The sequence below is a fragment of the Myxocyprinus asiaticus genome, chromosome 48 (genome assembly GCF_019703515.2).
Source record: "Myxocyprinus asiaticus isolate MX2 ecotype Aquarium Trade chromosome 48, UBuf_Myxa_2, whole genome shotgun sequence".
Lineage (NCBI taxonomy): Eukaryota > Metazoa > Chordata > Actinopteri > Cypriniformes > Catostomidae > Myxocyprinus > Myxocyprinus asiaticus.
In genome coordinates this window covers 4791965-4809307 of record NC_059391.1, presented here as the reverse complement: position 1 = coordinate 4809307, position 17343 = coordinate 4791965, and the positions used below count along the sequence as shown (strand labels likewise).

The 17343-nt window shown below is 35.6% G+C and overlaps 1 protein-coding gene across 4 annotated transcripts in view; it reads left to right on the top strand.

Moving 5' to 3' along the window:
* The window catches only part of LOC127437446 (nuclear factor of activated T-cells 5-like), an 87628-nt gene extending 74666 nt beyond the window's left edge, over positions 1 to 12962 (top strand). For all 4 annotated transcript variants that reach the window (XM_051692365.1, XM_051692361.1, XM_051692363.1 and 1 more), the window contains one exon: positions 4243 to 12962. In XM_051692365.1, the coding sequence (XP_051548325.1) occupies positions 4243 to 4463 (221 nt within the window). In that variant the 3' untranslated portion in view covers positions 4464 to 12962. The remainder of the gene's footprint in view (positions 1 to 4242) is intronic.
* The last annotated feature ends 4381 nt before the right edge of the window (positions 12963 to 17343 follow it).

Sequence of the window (17343 nt, the reverse complement as noted above, 5' to 3'; positions counted from 1 at the left end):
CCACAATTTTGGAGGTATGCTTTGGGTCATTGTCCATTTGGAAGACCCATTTGCGACCAAGCTTCAACTTCCTGGCTGATGTCTTGAGATGGTGCATCAATATATCCACATTATTTTCCTTCCTCCTGATGCCATCTATTTTGTGATGTGCACCAGTCCCTCCTGCAGCAAAGCACCCCCACAACATGATGCTGCCACCCCCATGCTTCACAGTTGGGAAGGTGTTCTTCGGCTTGCAAGCCTCACCCTTTTTCCTTCAAACATAACGATGGTAATTATGGCCAAACAGTTCAATTTTTGTTTCATTAGACCAGAGGACATTTCTCCAAAAAGTAAGATCCTTTTCCCCATGTGCACTTGCAAACTGTAGTCTGGCTTTTTTATGGTGGTTTTGGAGCAGTGGCTTCTTCCTTGCTGAGCAGCCTTTCAGGTTGTGTCAATACAGGACTTGTTTTACTGTGGATATAGATACTTGTCTACCTGTTTCCTCCAGCATCTTCACAAGGTCCTTTGCTGTTGTTCTGGGATTGATTTGCACTTTTCGCACCAAACTGCGTTCATTTCTAGGAGACAGAATGCGTCTCCTTCCTGAGCGGTATGATGGCTGCGTGGTCCCATGGTGTTTATACTTGCATACTATTGTTTGTACAGATGAACATGGTGCCTTCAGGCATTTGGAAATTGCTCCCAAGGATGAACCAGACTTGTGGAGGTCCACAATTTTTTTTCTGATGTCTTGGCTGATTTTATTTTTATTTTCCCATGATGTCAAGCAAAGAGGCAATGAGTTTGAAGGTAGGCCTTAAAATACATCCACAGGTACACCTCCAGTTCAGTACACCTATCAGAAGCTAATTGTCTAAAGGCTTGACATTTTCTGGAATTTTCCAAGCTGCTTAAAGGCACAGTTAACTTAGTGTATGTAAACTTCTGACTCACTGGAATTGTGATGGTCAATTAAAAGTGGAACAATCTGTCTGTAAACAATTGTTGAAAAATTACTTGTGTCATGCACAAAGTAGATGTCCTAAACGACTTGCCAAAACTATAGTTTGCTAATATTAAATCTGTGGAGTGGTTAAAAAATGAGTTCATCCTAAGTGTATGTGAACGTCTGACTTCAACTGTATTTAAGTCCTTCTCACTATAATTGTTTACTTCTGGTCACTCTCCCATGCCTGTCTACAGTGGGACTCGGTTCCCTCCACCTCTCACATGACAAAAGCACATTGGCATGTTCACGCGAGAACTGACGTGATACAACCGGAAGTGCAGCTCCATTTGTTTACAAGAGAACACTTTTCACAAGCTTCATTGGTTTAGCTTTCATTTGAATATGGCAACTCACGTCATGTGAGAGGCAGTGTGAACTGATTCCCCTCATGGACGTGCATTGGAAATCGATCGGAAATAAGCAATTATAGTGAAAAGGACTTAAATATTGATCTATTTATCACCCAAAGCGATCGTATCACTTTAAAAGACATTTATTTAACCACCAGAGTCGAATAGATTACTTTTACTAAGATTGTCTGTGCTTTTTGGGGCTTTAAAGTGCTGACCCCCATTCACTGCATTGTATGGACCTACAGAGCTGAAATATTCTTCTAAAAATCTTCATTTGTGTTCTGCTGAAGAAAGAAAGTCATACACAGCTGGGATGGCATGAAGGTGAGTAAATAATGAGACAATTTTCATTTTTGGGTGAACTTTACCCTTTAATGAAACTGTTTGACTGTGTTGCTAACGAGGTTTTTATTACATATACAAAAAAAAATGGTAACCATTGGATCTTGGATGTTCACGAGTCAAAGCTGGGGTCCGAGTCAAGTCTTGATTCTTTCGTCACGAGTCCGAGTCGAGTCTCAAGTCACTAAACGTTACATCTAAGTTTTTTTTTTTGTTTTTTTTATATCTCAAATATTATAAATGCATGATCTTTGGAAAATCTGGGATACTAATAGGATTCTACCTAAACTTGTAATATATTATTTTATTTCATTTTTATTTTATAATTAATTAACTTATCCTGTACGTTTTTTTTTTTTTTCTTTTTAATATAGGTGCCACAGTTTTTCTCCCGGTCAGTTCAACAAGGCTCAGAACATGCACACAAGCAATGCTTATAACATATGCAATGCAATGTAATGCGATATCATTAGGTATAATTTTGACAAAACCTGCCAGCTGTTTTAAGTTCACAAAAAACTATGCGTGCTGATTGCTAGATGCTAAAATACGAGATCTCTCTCTCTCTCTCTCTCCTCTGTGTGTGTGTGTGAGAGAGAAAGAGGCAGCATATATACTACAAAAATATTGATTAAATGAAGTGCTAGGTTTAAGTTGATGCAACCTCTGGTTGGCAATCATAATAAGCCCAATGTTTGCGACAGTACAGTATTAGCTAGCTGTGTGTGTTAATTAATGTGACTAACCTTTGAGAATGTGTTCTTCCTGAAGTTTCTGCTTCTGAGGGCGCAGCCAAATGCGAAAATACAAATGGCACGCTGGGTGCCACCATGTTTAATGGGACTCTTATCACATTTCAGGTTTTAGGCAGAAATACATATTCAAATTCTATGATAATTCTATGTGATTCAGATGCAATTAAACCATACAAATAAAACACAAATTCTTCCATTAAGATATTAATATTTAAGTGTATTAAAATATTCACCTTTTTGTCGAGACAAGCCAAGTGTGAAGTCAATTTAGATAGTCTGGAGTTGAGTGTGTATTAAAAAGTCTATTAAAATGCGACGTGTGTGCGTCACGAGTCCGAGTCTCTAACTTGAGTCCCCATCTCTGGTTGGTAGCATGGTGATTTGGCCTTCACACCTCAGGATTTAATTTTTAACAATTCAACGATCGGAGTCTGACTATACCACAGTTACCGCATTAGTATGCGGGAAACACTAAAGGAATATGACACATTTGGATGAATATCTATGTTTAAATACACAATTAATCAAATTAAAATTGTGATATATCCTAGTGTGATAAACTGCAAAAGTCTGTAATTTAATTGAATAAATATGTTATATAAGTGCATCAAATTGAACATGTGAAGGTGGCCTCTTATACATTGAAAACAACTCATCATGATCATCATGCATGCTCTTGTATGCGAGATGACAGAGAGCAGAGCACTCTGAACTCTGAAGAGGCTCCTGCTGTGTTGGTTCTTTTTACATGATGTCATGACTGTCAAGGCTTTCATAGAATTCTTAGTTTATAAATCGTTTTCTGGTTTTACCCCGTAAAATCTCGTAATGATGGTAATTTTGACATGGTGTAAACAACACACCATAAACATCATAAGAGCTGGTAGAGTTTTGTGTAAGTGCCTCAATATTTGCAAACCTTTAGATGTAGTGTTAACGTCCTACATAATGAAAAAGATTAAGTACTTTCTACATTAAATAAGTTAGTTTAAGGGTAAACTTGAAAATAGAAAATTCTACATTTGTACTCCGGTCTAATATGTATAAATTAATGCTGTAGCTTATAAGTAAGCATTTTTATGGTTGTTTATCTTTACAATGTGTCATCATATATCAATCCTGAAGTAGAAAACCTTGTCATTTATTTGCTAATTTGAGTACATTTCACAGGTAAATTTATTAAGTTAATTTTACTTACATTTTCAAAGTTGGTGTTCCCATCATGCACTGGGCTTGAATAATTAATGAGCTGATTGGTTTGTTGTTGATTTTGTTGTTTCTTTTTGTACCTTCCTGTTTTGTGAAAGTCTGAAGTTCATTTTCTACTCTAAATGACCAGTCATGATAAAAACAAATATCTGTTGAATTTTACTGACATTTGTTTTGTGCACCAAGTGTCCAAGTCTGTGTGCGCAGCTCTGGATATTGTTTTCTTAGCCATTAAAGGAAGGTGGTGATGTCTGATAGAATACATAGCATGCATTAAGCTTCTCTGCGGAAGTCTTCTGTGTGTAATTTGGTACATGACTAAGTATATAAAAAAAAAAAAAAACATTGAAATGTGAGTATACATTTAAAAGCATGGATTAATGCGGTGGTACATTGCTCGAGTAAAATGTGCAAACAAAGAGTGAGTAAAATTTACTTGAAACAGAGTATTGCAACGTAAACTTTACATGAGAATTTCTAATCAATGCTACCAAGAATTGTGTAGCCTTTTGAATGTAGGTGTTAACATTGTAGGCTAGATGGGCCTTTCTGAGTCTCAAAAAGCTTATTCCTTCTCTTTTTTTATTAGAATGTGGACAGCTAATCAATTCTCCTGGTCCGACATTATCAGATCAACTTGTAACCATGGGGCATGCTGGATCCGATCAGAACCAGAGCCAACTTCAGACTAGTGCACAGATTCAAACTTTATTGGACCAGACCAGCAACCTTGACGATAAGATAGATGAACTTTTGGAACAATTTCAAGAGCAAGGCACGACGCTCCCTAGGGATTTCTTGGACCATTAAAGATAAGTAGTGTGAAACTTCACTCCAGTAGACCAATGTCTCCACTGCTTTTTCAGTGTTTCTTTACATTTTATGTAAAATCCCTTTATTCCTTTATTGTCACTCAACCATATACACAAGTGCAACAGTGGGTGAAAGTCTTGAAACAGTGGGTGAATGATTTGAGTCGGAGCTCGCAACGCAGCAGCTATACTCTGTGCCATCTTGAGCATGCAAGAATGTAGGCATTGTCCAAACTTGCAACGGTCAAATAGGTGTTTCCAGTTATCTCTATTTCTGAAATCTTATAATGTGTTGTTTCGGTGGGATGTTACCTTCTCTTGATGGACATTTAATGGGCCACTTCATTGAAGCCAATGTGTGGCATGTCAGCATATCATTTGACCCATTAAGTATATTGGCACTTTGCTACTTTGGATTATGTGCTTAACTTCTACTTAGTTTTTTTTTTTTTTTTTATTGTTTTGGTGCAGTTTTCACAAGCAAGTGGTACATTTTCAAAACTCTTAGTACAAAACTTTAAACTGATCACACTTGTAACACCGCTAGTCATTCTTTCAAAACCTGATCTCATGCTTTCATTCTAGTTGCACATATTTTCATTCCACATAATCATTGTTTCAAAACACAAGATCATCGTAATATGTAATGAGAACATTTGGTTTAATCACCAAAATACAACAGTAAGATCTTCTTTCAACGTAGTACTTTTAACAATCAGTTAATTCAGTAGCAAACAATACAAGGTACAGGTTTCAAATCACCCTTGGTGCTGAATGAATGTTACTTTACTGTAAAACTGTATACACAGCCATCACAATGGATGTTACACTTACGTTCGTACAAACAAACAAAAGCCATATAAAAAAAAACATGTTTATATAACATGATCAAAGAACACATCAAAAGTAGTTTACAGTTTTTACAACAATACTGTGGTTGCATTGTGAAAAAAAAAAAAAAATGTAAATGGAGATCTGAAATACACAAAATATTAATTAACATCAAGCCGGTCTAAAACATTTGGCCATACATTTTCATCAACATCACAGTGAATGTCCTCATTGTTCAGGCACCGTGGGAAAAACCTTCCGGCATGACGAATCCAGGCTTGACATTGCTCTGCAGTTATATTATTGCAAGCTTCATCCATGGCTTGAAGAAGGGTGACATGCTCATGGGGATGGCGATCATACACGTTCCACCTCCATGTAGAGAAGAATTCCGCAATTGGGTTGAGGAAAGGGGAGTATGGGGGAAGGTACAAGCTCATGAACCGAGGATGTGCCTGAAACCATTCCCGAACCAGCTCTGCATGGTGGAAACTGACATTGTCCCACACAATAACATAGATGACATCTTCACCCTGACATGCCTGCTCAAGCTCATTTAGAAAAGCTATCAGGTGTTCAGTGTTGTATGATCCAAGAACTGGTCTACGGCCTACCATACCATCTTCAGATATAGCCGCACACATTGAGATGTTTCCCCCACGTTGGCCGGGCACTTGGATGGTTGCCCTTTGGCCAATAAGGTTACGTCCACGGCGTCTGTTTTTTGCCAGATTGAAACCCGCCTCATCAACAAAAATATACTTGTGATGATTCACAGCAGCATCCAGCTCCATCACCCTCTAAAATAATAATTTGGTTAGCTCTTTTACAAATAATAGTTGACTTTGTTAGTCTGTAGTACATTACTGTAAATTTCATGTCTGTCACATACAGTAAAAGCTGAACATACAGTACACCGATTTAGTGTTGTACCTGAACATATTCTGAACGCAGTTGTTTCACCCGGGCATTGTTTCTCTCAAAAGGCACCAGGTAAATTTGTTTCATAGAAACCTGGTGCTTCTTCAAAAGGCAATAGTTGGAAGGCTAATTGTTGCCACATTGGAAAAGGTGTCATTGCTCTCCTCGATAGCCTGCTTGATTTCAGACAGCCATATGTCATTCCTTGCCCTGACCATTTCCACCACAGCCAACTCCTGCTGGTCAGTCAGAACACGTGGGCGACCACCAGGTTGTCTCCTGTTAATTCTGAGAGTAAAACAGTATGCTGTCAATATTTTACTACTGTAAATGACATAAAACTGTGACAATTACATGTTGATCTTCTATACAGTAATGCCATTTACAGTACTATATTGTAAAAGTATAGTGAATAGTTACTGAAGCAGACTTACCGGTTTTCTTGGCAAAGTTCTGATGATAGCGCTGACAGTTGACCTTTTGTAAGTTAGGCTGAACTAACCTGGCAGCCTCTGCCGTGGTAAGGCCTCTGTTAACCACATGGTCAACAATGATGGCCCGGACTTCATTTGGGATGACAGTACGCTGTCTTCTGCCTACATTTCTCTGAAGACCACCTCTTTGTTGAGGAGCACCACCACCTCTTTGTCTAGGCCCATGGCCGCCTCTTTGTTGAGGAGCACTACCACCTCTTTGTCTAGACCCATGGCCACCTCTTTGTTGAGGAACACCACCACCTCTTTGATGCAGGTTTCCTCTCTCTACAAGTCTATCCTGCTCCATGTTTGAACATTGCAAATTCTCACACACAGTTCTACTTATATGGTATCTAATTGTGTTCATCGGGTGAAAGTAATTAGTAATTTTGAATTATTATAATTGGTCTTTCTTGACTGAAAGCTGTTACAGCAATTTGTAACTTACAAATTATCAGACAACAATCAGACCAGTTGAAAATCTATGGACATTAATAAATGATTCATTGATTAAACATTAAGATCAGTTGAATTAAATGATAGACAAATGTATTAAACTGAATGATAAGAGATGCAAATCAAAAGTATGATATTGATAAGATTATGAAAGGCAGTTACTGTGAATGAATAGTTGATATAGATGAAACACATTGTGTATTGAAAAGGATACTTTGTGATTTTGTGTTTTGTACTAACACAATTGAAAATATGCTGAAATGTTTGAAAAAAGTGTATTTTTGATGATCTGTTGTGAGATTAGTACTAAGAGTTTTGAAAATTTACCACTTGCTTGTGAAAATTGCACCAAACCAATTAAAAAAAAACTGTAAATCTTCTCCATTTAATGGAACTAAAACAGTGTACAACTCAAACTCTATCGTTGTCGAGATAACTAATACATTGTGAAAGAATTTGAAATATATTTAGCACTTTAGGGAGTTTTCTACAGTAGATGCTCCCTTTTAGCTTTGTATCCTATACTGTTGAAGTTAGAAGTTTACACACCTTAGCCAAGTACACTTAAACTCAAGTACATTTGTTTTTCACAATTCCTGACATTTAATTGTAGAAAACATTCCCTGTCTTAGGTCAGTTAGGATCGCTACTTTATTTTAAGAATATGAAATGTCAGAATAATTGTAGAGAGAATAATTTATTTCAGCTTTTATTTCTTACATCACATTCCCATTGGGTCAGTAGTTTACATACACTTCGTTAGTATTTGGAAGCATTGCCTTTAAATTGTTTAATTTGGGTCAAATATTTTGGGTAGTCTTCCACAAGCTTCTCACAATAAGTTGCTGGAATTTTGGCCGATTCTTCCAGACAGAACTGGTGTAACTGAGTCAGGTTTGTAGGCCTCCTTGCTCACACACTTTTTCAGTTCTGCCCACAAATATTCTATCGGATTGAGGTTAGGGCTTTGTGATGGCCACTCCAATACCTTGACTTTGTTGTCCTTAAACCATTTTGCCACAACTTTGGAGGTATGCTTGGGGTCATTGTCCATTTGGAAGACCCATTTGCGACCGAGCTTTAACTTCCTGGCTGAAGTCTTGAGATGTTGCTTCAATATAGCCACATAATTTTCCTTCCTTATGATGCCATCTATTTTGTGTAGTGCACCAGTCCCTCCTGCAGCAAAGCACACCCATAACATGATGCTGCCACCCCCATGCTTCACGGTTGGGATGGTGTTCTTTGGCTTGCAAGCCTCACCCTTTTTCCTCCAGTCATAAGGATGGTCATTATGGCCAAACAGTTCAATATTTGTTTCATTAGACCAGAGGACATTTCTCCAAAAAGTAAGATCTTTGTCCCCTTGTGCACTTGCAAATTGTAGTGTGCCTTTTTTATGGTGGTTTTGGGGCAGTGGCTCCTTCCTTGCTGAGCGGCCTTTCAGGTTATTTCGATACAGGACTTGTTTTACTGTGGATATAGATACTTGTCTACCTGTTTCCTCCAGCATCTTCACAAGGTCCTTTGCTGTTGTTCTGGGATTGATTTACACTTTTTGCACCAAACTACATTCATCTCTAGGAGACAGAATGTGTCTCCTTCCTGAGCGGTATGATGGCTGCGTGGTCCCATGGTGTTTATACTTGCGTACTATTGTTGAACAGATGAAAGTGGTACCTTCAGTACCTTGAGATTTTTTCCTGATGTCAAGCAAAGAGGCACTGAGTTTGAAGGTAGGCCTTAAAATACATCCACAGTTACACCTCCAATTCAGTACACCCAGAAGCTAATTGTCTAAAGGCTTGACATCCTTTTCTGGAATTTTCCAAGCTGCTTTAAGGCACAGTTAACTTAGTGTATGTAAAATTCTGACCCACTGGAATTGTGATACAGTCAATTAAAAGTGAAATAGGGGTGCACCGATTGATCGGCCACCGATCAAAATTGGATGATATTCGTCTTAAATCCATCTGAATGCCTACAATCAGGGCTGATCTTTTTTGCAGCACGCAGGGAATCACACATACACTGCTACTCTAATGAATGAGTGCTTGCTCATCCCTTGAAGCATGACAGATTGGCCTTTGGAGGGTGAGATGTTGGCAATTCTAAGCATTCACGAATGTAAACTTTCAGACATGATGTAATTCGCATAAATATGCCGTTTTGTTTTTAAAAATGTGTAAGAATTACACATGTATGAATATTAGTTGCCCATTTTCTAGAGTCATTACGGTAGTTATTCTGACTCGTTGCACAGTGAGCAGGAAGAAAATAAAGAGGCTGCTAACAGGTCTAAAAATGAATTAAACAACAAATAAACATGCGAATACAAATCTGAGTACATGTGATGTAGCACAAGTTGTGACAATCAGACGTGTGGAGCGATAGAGACTGTTTGAGCGATCATGAGCGCTTTTAGCTTTACTCTCTTTAACATGAGTGCTCTCTGTGTCAATCAAACATGCGGCTCTCCAGGTGCTCTCAATATCTCATCAGTCACTCATCCCAGCGCTATTATGTGAGGATCCCAATTTAAATCATATTAATGTTGGTCACAATACCACTAATAACAGATGTAACCATATATAACCTTCAATAACGGCACCGCGTCTTCACGCATTTGTTTAATAATTAGTGATTTGTGTTGCAACAAGACGCCAAAGACAGTAAACAAATCATAGATATTAATAATTTCTCACTGGAACAGTTTTAGAGCTTGTAATGGATATATTTTTCTTATTTTTGAAAGTATCTCTGCTGTGTGTGATGCTCTCATGGTTTTTACTGGTTGCCAGTGTCACAGTTGCCTTTTAATATTGACAACAGAACTGTTCATAACTGTTTCAAAACAAATAAATGTTAGCAATTCACAATTAATGTAATTTTAATGTAATTTTGGTAACATTTAATAAAAAGGTTTCATTTCTTTAACATTGGTAAATGCATTAGGTATCATGAACAAACAATGAAAAATATATTTTTACAGCATTTATTAATCATAATGTTAGTTAATAAAATACAATTGTTAATTGTTAGTTCACCGTGCATTAATGTGCATTAACTAATACAACTTTTGATTTTAATAATGTATTAGTATATGTTGTAACTAACATTAAGTTCATTAGTTCATGTTAACTACAGTAATGTTGTTAATGTTAACAAATTAAACCTTTTTGTAAAGTGTTACCGTAATTTTACTGAGTTATAAACATATAACTGCAGCATATAACTTGCAAAAAGTGTGGCAAAGAGAAATAATTATTATCGATATCGGCTGATCTTAGTGTTCAAAAAAATTGGAGATCGGTATCAGTCTCAAATTTCTTGATCGGTGCACCACTAAAGTGAAACAATCTGTCTGTAAACAATTGTTGGAAAAATTATACCACATGTGTCATGTACAAAGTAGATGTCCTAAACGACTTGCCAAAACTATAGTTTGCTAATATTAAATCTGTGGAGTGGTTAAAAAATGAGTTTTAATGACTTCAACCTAAGTGTATGTAAACTTCTGACTTCAGCTGTATGTGTCTACCAGGCTTGTCAAAGCTTTTTAAGTTTTGATCATCATAATGCTTTTCTAAGCGATGTGTTTTGTGTGTTTAATTTACTGTTTGTGATTTGTTTAATGTTTGTTTTAATGTTTTAGATTGTTTGCATACATGTTCTTCTAATCCATCCTAAATTCACATCTTAACAACTATGACCTGTCAAAAATTATCACTCCTCCACACTTTTTTGTTTTATTTTTATTTATTATTATGTTTTTTATTTAAATGAACCAGAGGTCCAACCTTAAGATATGAATTAATATCAGGGATGTGCACATGTGCAACATGGTTGTTGAGATATGAACATCTGATTGTTTGATCACCGTATACACACCAGACTACAATTTATTTGTTTGTGTACTCAGCAGAAAGAAATGGATAATATGGCTTTGTGAGCTATATAAGGAGCAGCTCATTTCTTGATTTTTGAGGTAGTTGGAGATTATTCAATAAGCACAATCATGATAGAGGGTTTTTTCAGGTGGGCACGTATGCATCCCATCAGTACTTTAAAAGTACATATTATGAGAGTTTCTTAGGCATCTTACAGTGGCAGTTAGGTCCAAATTACCTTAGGGTTCAAAAAGGGATTGGTTTGTTTTTGCCCTCAAGTTACAATATACCCTGAGTTCTGTGTTCAGATCCATCTGTTATTAAAAGTCTTTCATGAGCAATGCAAATTCTGACAGGCTACACTAGAATCTGTAGTGTAATGGTTTCTTGATTATATGACTCAGCTATTTCAGATTGGGAAAAACAAATCATCAAATTATTGTTTTAGAACAAGCTACAAAGAGCTTCATGACACCACAGCAAGACAATCTTTTCCAAAAAAAATTTAAAAGTAAAATTTTGGCAGATAGGATAGCTCATACAACTCAATCATTTTTGTCATGTATCCTAACTGGAAGGTTTCTCTTGTCCTACACGGTTTATTATTCACATTGACAGAATGCCGATACATTTAGTCATAACTGATACTAATGTATTGTTTACATCAGTCTTCATTTTTTATATTTTCAGTGGTTTATTTTAGTGTTTGATTCGTTACAATTCAGTTTTGTAGGCTTCTTCCCCTTTGTGGTAGAATATAGCTCAAATTTGTAATTAAATGACACTTATATTTACATTTTGCACATTCAGAGACACCTGCAGTCTTTAATACCTAACATTTTCAGTGTTCTTGATTCAAAGAAGCAGCTTTGTCTTTGACAATATTCTCAAGCAGACATAATGTGAGTAGTTTTATTTAAAGTCTTCATAAATGTTTTTGCTTTGATACTTCAGTTATATTTTATAACACAACCCTTTCTTGCCTTTTATATTATTATTATTATTTTTTTTTTTTTTTAAATAATGTGCTTTTATGTAAAATTTGCATAACAAATTGTAAATAATAGACCAGCTGGTTTAAGTGTGCTGTTCCTTTGTGAGGTAGCAGTTTGTTAAATGCGTGCTCTCTTTGTAGTAAAACACAATTTCTCACCTGCAAGCGAGGCATACATTATTTTTGTAAGACTGAATTTTTAAATGTACTATGTACATTTTAAACATTTTAAAAAGTGAATTTTGTCCCTTCTGCAGTACTGTCCTTTTGTCAATATTCAGAGCGGTGAAAATTATGGTTTTGTCCCAGTCACTGTTACAAAATAGTTAGTTATGTGTTTGGTAGGTGTAAATTCAAATACTGTCAAATTATGAGTTATTACAAAAAAAAGTGGGTTTACAAAGAGTGCAAAAGGGAGAATCTCTTTAAAACTGTCAGTGAATCTCCAGGTCATATTTCACCCCAACACCAAAAGAAAAAAAATAAGAAAATGAGCAAATTTCTTTATACATATACCCCACCTCCAACATTTTATGACCCTAATGTAAAAAACAAATCTCAATGTTAAAGAAATACTTGCATATTGATTATATTGAAAAGTATGCAAAAATAACAATAAGTATACGTCATGGTGGTGTTTGTTGTACTGTATTCAATTTATGCTGTTTTTTGTTTTGTTTTCGTTTTTTACCCCCCATTCTGTCCAAACAGAATAATTGTAACAATTCATGAAAATAATTTCAGAATGCAAAAAAAAAAAAAAAAAAAATGGCTTCATTTTCTTTATGCAAATTTTCATTTCTTATTTTGTCTTTTGATTTTGGGGTGATTATGAGCCAGACATTTGTTCTTGTAATATGATATGTATATAGGCTAATGTGCTGGAACTTGCGTTCCATACGAAGCCATAAAAAAAAAAAAATAAAGAATCTCAGTCAAAGAATATGTGTGCTTCACCTCATGGTGTAGGGCATATATAGACTCACACATGAGATGGTTCTAAGGACCAATTATGAAGACTAATGTTATTTTCTCAAAACAAGTTGGCAAAACTGCTATCTTTTTAATTAGTAATTGTGTGTCCAATCTTGCTTTTTTTGGTACTGATGTTCCAGCTTAAGTCAGAAATCAAACTGTATGTGCAATGAACAAAATCATTACTGCACAAATCCATCATTATATGAACTTTAACATTTTAAGAGGTTTTTATTCTTTTACTTTCCATCATATTGTGCTTTTAGAAGTACTTTGTGCCTTTTGCAAGACTTTCCTCTTATTTCTAAAGGACCTTTGTATATAATAATATACTTCAATGTTAGAATTAGTAGAATTTCTAACTTAATACAGAAGTAAAAAAAAAAAAAATAATGGGTTTTTTTTTTTTCTTTTTTTTATTGACCTTGTTTTGTCTGGTCAAGGTGTCGCTAACCAGTCCATCAGTGTAGTCTTGATTACATCTGAACATTTATATCATGAAACTGCTATGCAGCCTCAACTCACTTTTTATTGTTCTTGTACTTTTTATCATTCTCATGCACTGGTGGTTATTGCCTCTTTAGATTTCTCTAGTCCAGAGGTAAAAAGAGGGTAATTGATCTCAAAGATAACTGATTGTTCGGGCAGCAGGTTAATGTAATGATATTTGTAGAACTTTTTGTAAAATGTTAAATGAAAACAAGGTTTGGGAGAGCGCTTACCCCCAATCACCAGCAGCTATTTGTGCTCTTATTTTATGTATGTATGCGTTAAAAAGGAGTGTATTGTAAATACACTCTTGCACAGTTTTGAGTTTGATTTGCTTTTGTTTGATGTGATTAATGTCCATGGCTTTCTTTTTTTTTTTTCTTCTTCTTTTTTGTCCTTGGGATAACAACAGTTTACTCATGAGTGTGTAAGAATGAGATTAAGTATTGTGAAGTATGAACTAATGGAGTTTTGCGTAAATAAACATGTATTTTGCTTTACTCAGTACATTTGTATACACGCAGTTATATTTCTGCAAGATGTGCTGCTATATGAATAAAGATAGATATGAAGATCATTCTCTTGTGTCTTGTATATTTTTTTATATAAAGTATTTGTGTGTGTGTGTGCTTTTCCAAATTTCTATTAATTTATTAAATACTAAAAATACCTTTTATGATGCGAGTTATTTCAGGTTGTCAACCTAAAGAAAAGTTAAATAATCGATAAATACATGTATGTGGTAAGGATGTACAGAAAATCTAACTTTTAATGGCATTTTTTCATCATGAAAACATTCAACAACAACTTTGCTCATACAGTGCATTCAGAAATTCAGACCCCTTAATTTTTTTCACATTTTATGTTGCAGCCTTAAGGCCCAAACATACTCTTAGCAAGTACGTGAACACAGACGCACCTTGCTACGCAAGCTCTATTTCACCCGTCGTTGTGTTGTGAAATATGTCGGCGCTCGATTCATAACACAACGCAAGTATGCGCTGCATTCTCAGCGTTGCCGCAAGGGGTGCTAGAGCAGATTTTCTTTTAATCAACAACTGTCATGGCGGACTTGGGCAGCAATTTGAGTTGAATCTTTTCGAAAAATAGAAATGACTTTGTCCCCAGTTCATTCAAACGAACTTGTTTTTTCTCCCTGTCTATCCCCACTCCTCAACTATTGACTCATCTACCACAACCGGGCTGCATCTAAAAATGTAGGCAGCTGACTTGCTGCCTACTCAGTTAATGGCTTAACTGACAGCTGTTTTGAATGAATGGAACTCTTAAGGAAACTGGTCTCCGAACAGTTTGAAAAAATGCCTTATTTTCATCCTGCCTCCTTAAACCGCATCTGAAGGCAGATTTTTCCTGGTTTCGGACACCGCACCGGTTTCGTGGACACGCCTAAAAAATCTATTGCCCTCTTGTGGTCTGATGTTTGAAACCGCCAGAGAAATGCAAGAGCGCACGTAATGTATGCACAACGGGACCACGCGTTGGCAAAGCGCTCGCGTCTGCGTACTTGCATGAAGTATATTTCGCCCTTTATGCTAAAATGCTTTAAATTATTATTTTCACATCAATCTGCACTCCATACCCAATGACAAAGCAAAAAACAGATTTTTGATAACTTTGCAAACTTATAAAAATGATATCACATTGACATAAGTATTCAAACCCTTTGCTATGACACTTGAAATTTAGTTCAGGTGCATCCCATTTCTCTAGATCATCTTTAAGATGTTTCTACACTTTGATTGGAATCCACCTGTGGCAAATTCAATTAATTGGACATGATTTGGAAAGGCACACACCTGTCTACACTACCGGTCAAAAGTTTTGAAACACTTGACTGAAATGTTTCTCATGATCTTAAAAATCTTTTGATCTGAAGGCGTATGCTTAAATTAGAAATTAGTTTTGTAGACAAAAATATAATTGTGCCACCATATTAATTTATTTCATTATAAAATTAAAATGTAATTTTTTTCTGAATGCACTGTATGTGGGATAAACTATATTGTTATAGATGCATTTACAGTGTGTGTGTGTGTATATATATATATGTATATGTAAGTATGTTATCGTTAAGCAGAATAAGACAGATGTTTTCATGTATTAATGCCTCCTGTCATATGTTTCCGTTAAATATGTATACTGTATACACTATGCATGATACAGATATCAGTTAGTTCGCACTCTGCTGTCTTTTGATATGCGCACACATGATGTCATCATATCAGCGTTATCGCCAACCCGTGACGCTAGCAGTGCATAGATAAGGAGAGGGTTGTGTTTTTTTTTTTTTTTTTTTTTTTACAATTTCAGGATCAATAATACCAGATATACATAAAAATAAAAGAGTTATTAACCCAAATTAGGATACAGGAGTATTTAAAAAAAAACAAAAAAAAAAACAACAACAAACAGATTTAGGGAATTAAGGACAAGACAGAGAAACACAGATGATGAATATACATACATAAATGTACAGTGTATATAAAAGGAAAGCATCTAGTTACTTAGAATTCCTTTAAAATATTCTTTATTATATTTCTAAAACCTTTTTTTTAATTTATTTTTAACAAAACTGAGGGATGTTAAGAGAGATCTTAATTCAATAATAAAATGGGGAAAAGAAAGAGGGCAGCTTGCAAACTTGTTTATGAATAAAACAGTTTGGCTTGCAGGATAATGAAATTGACAATATATTCAAAAGTTTTGTTTGTGGAATTATTATAGTAAAAAATAATGTCTTTCATGCTAAAAGAATATGTAGTACTGGCAGGATCAAATAAGTGTGAGCCCAGATCTGACCAAATTTTTTTAGTTATGGGGCACTCAAAAAACAGATGGGGAGATGTCTCATCAACATTTCTACAAAAAGAACAAACTATCAATATTCACGAATTTGGAGATGTCAGAGTTAACAGGATATATTTTGTGTAGAATTTTGAAATGTATTTCTTTGACCTTGTTGGAGATCCATTATTTACCAGGTAAAAGCCAGGCCCTACGCCAGTCTATGTCCTCTACAAGAGATAATTTTTGTTCTTTGCTGAATTATCTGGCAGACATGTTTATTAGTACACTTCTTATCTAAAAGATCAATAACTTCCAAAAGCAAGGCAGACCGCATTATGTCAGTATTCCCAGGACAAAAATTAAGGTGATTTTTAATTGAGGGTTAATCCTGACGGAACTGCTCTAATTAAAGTATTAAATTCTTTGAAGGGAACTGGGAAGTTATGGTAAGTCATAAATTGTTTGTAAGTTAACAAATTGCCAGAGTCATCAAATATGGAAAAAATACTTTTAATATTAATCTGGAACCACCTAGAGAAAAAGAGATTTGTTTCTGACAGTAATGTCTGAGTTGTTCCATAGAATTGTGTGACGAGAAACTATGGATAAAACAGAGCTTCCAAGCTAGGAGGCACTGCTGATGAAATCTGGACTGAGCAATAGGTAGTTTATAAGGTGAATAGTTACATCCTAGGAGGAAATAAAGGCCACCAACTTTATCAAATAAGGAATTAGGGATGAAGGACCAAATAGATTTTGGGTTAGCTAGACATCTCTTGAGCCAATTAATTTTAAAAACCATTATTATATCAGAAAAATCTATGACATCGAGACCACCGACCGCTCTGCTGTTAGAAAGAACCTCCTTTTTAACTTATGAGATTTATTTTTCCAGATGAAATCTAAGAAGGTCCTATAAATTTCTTTAATAACCTTGTCATCAATGAATAAAGTCAGGGCTGGGTACACAAAATGAGATAGCCCTTCTGCCTTGGTTAAAAGAACTCTACCATATAAGGAAAGGTCCCTCTGTAACCA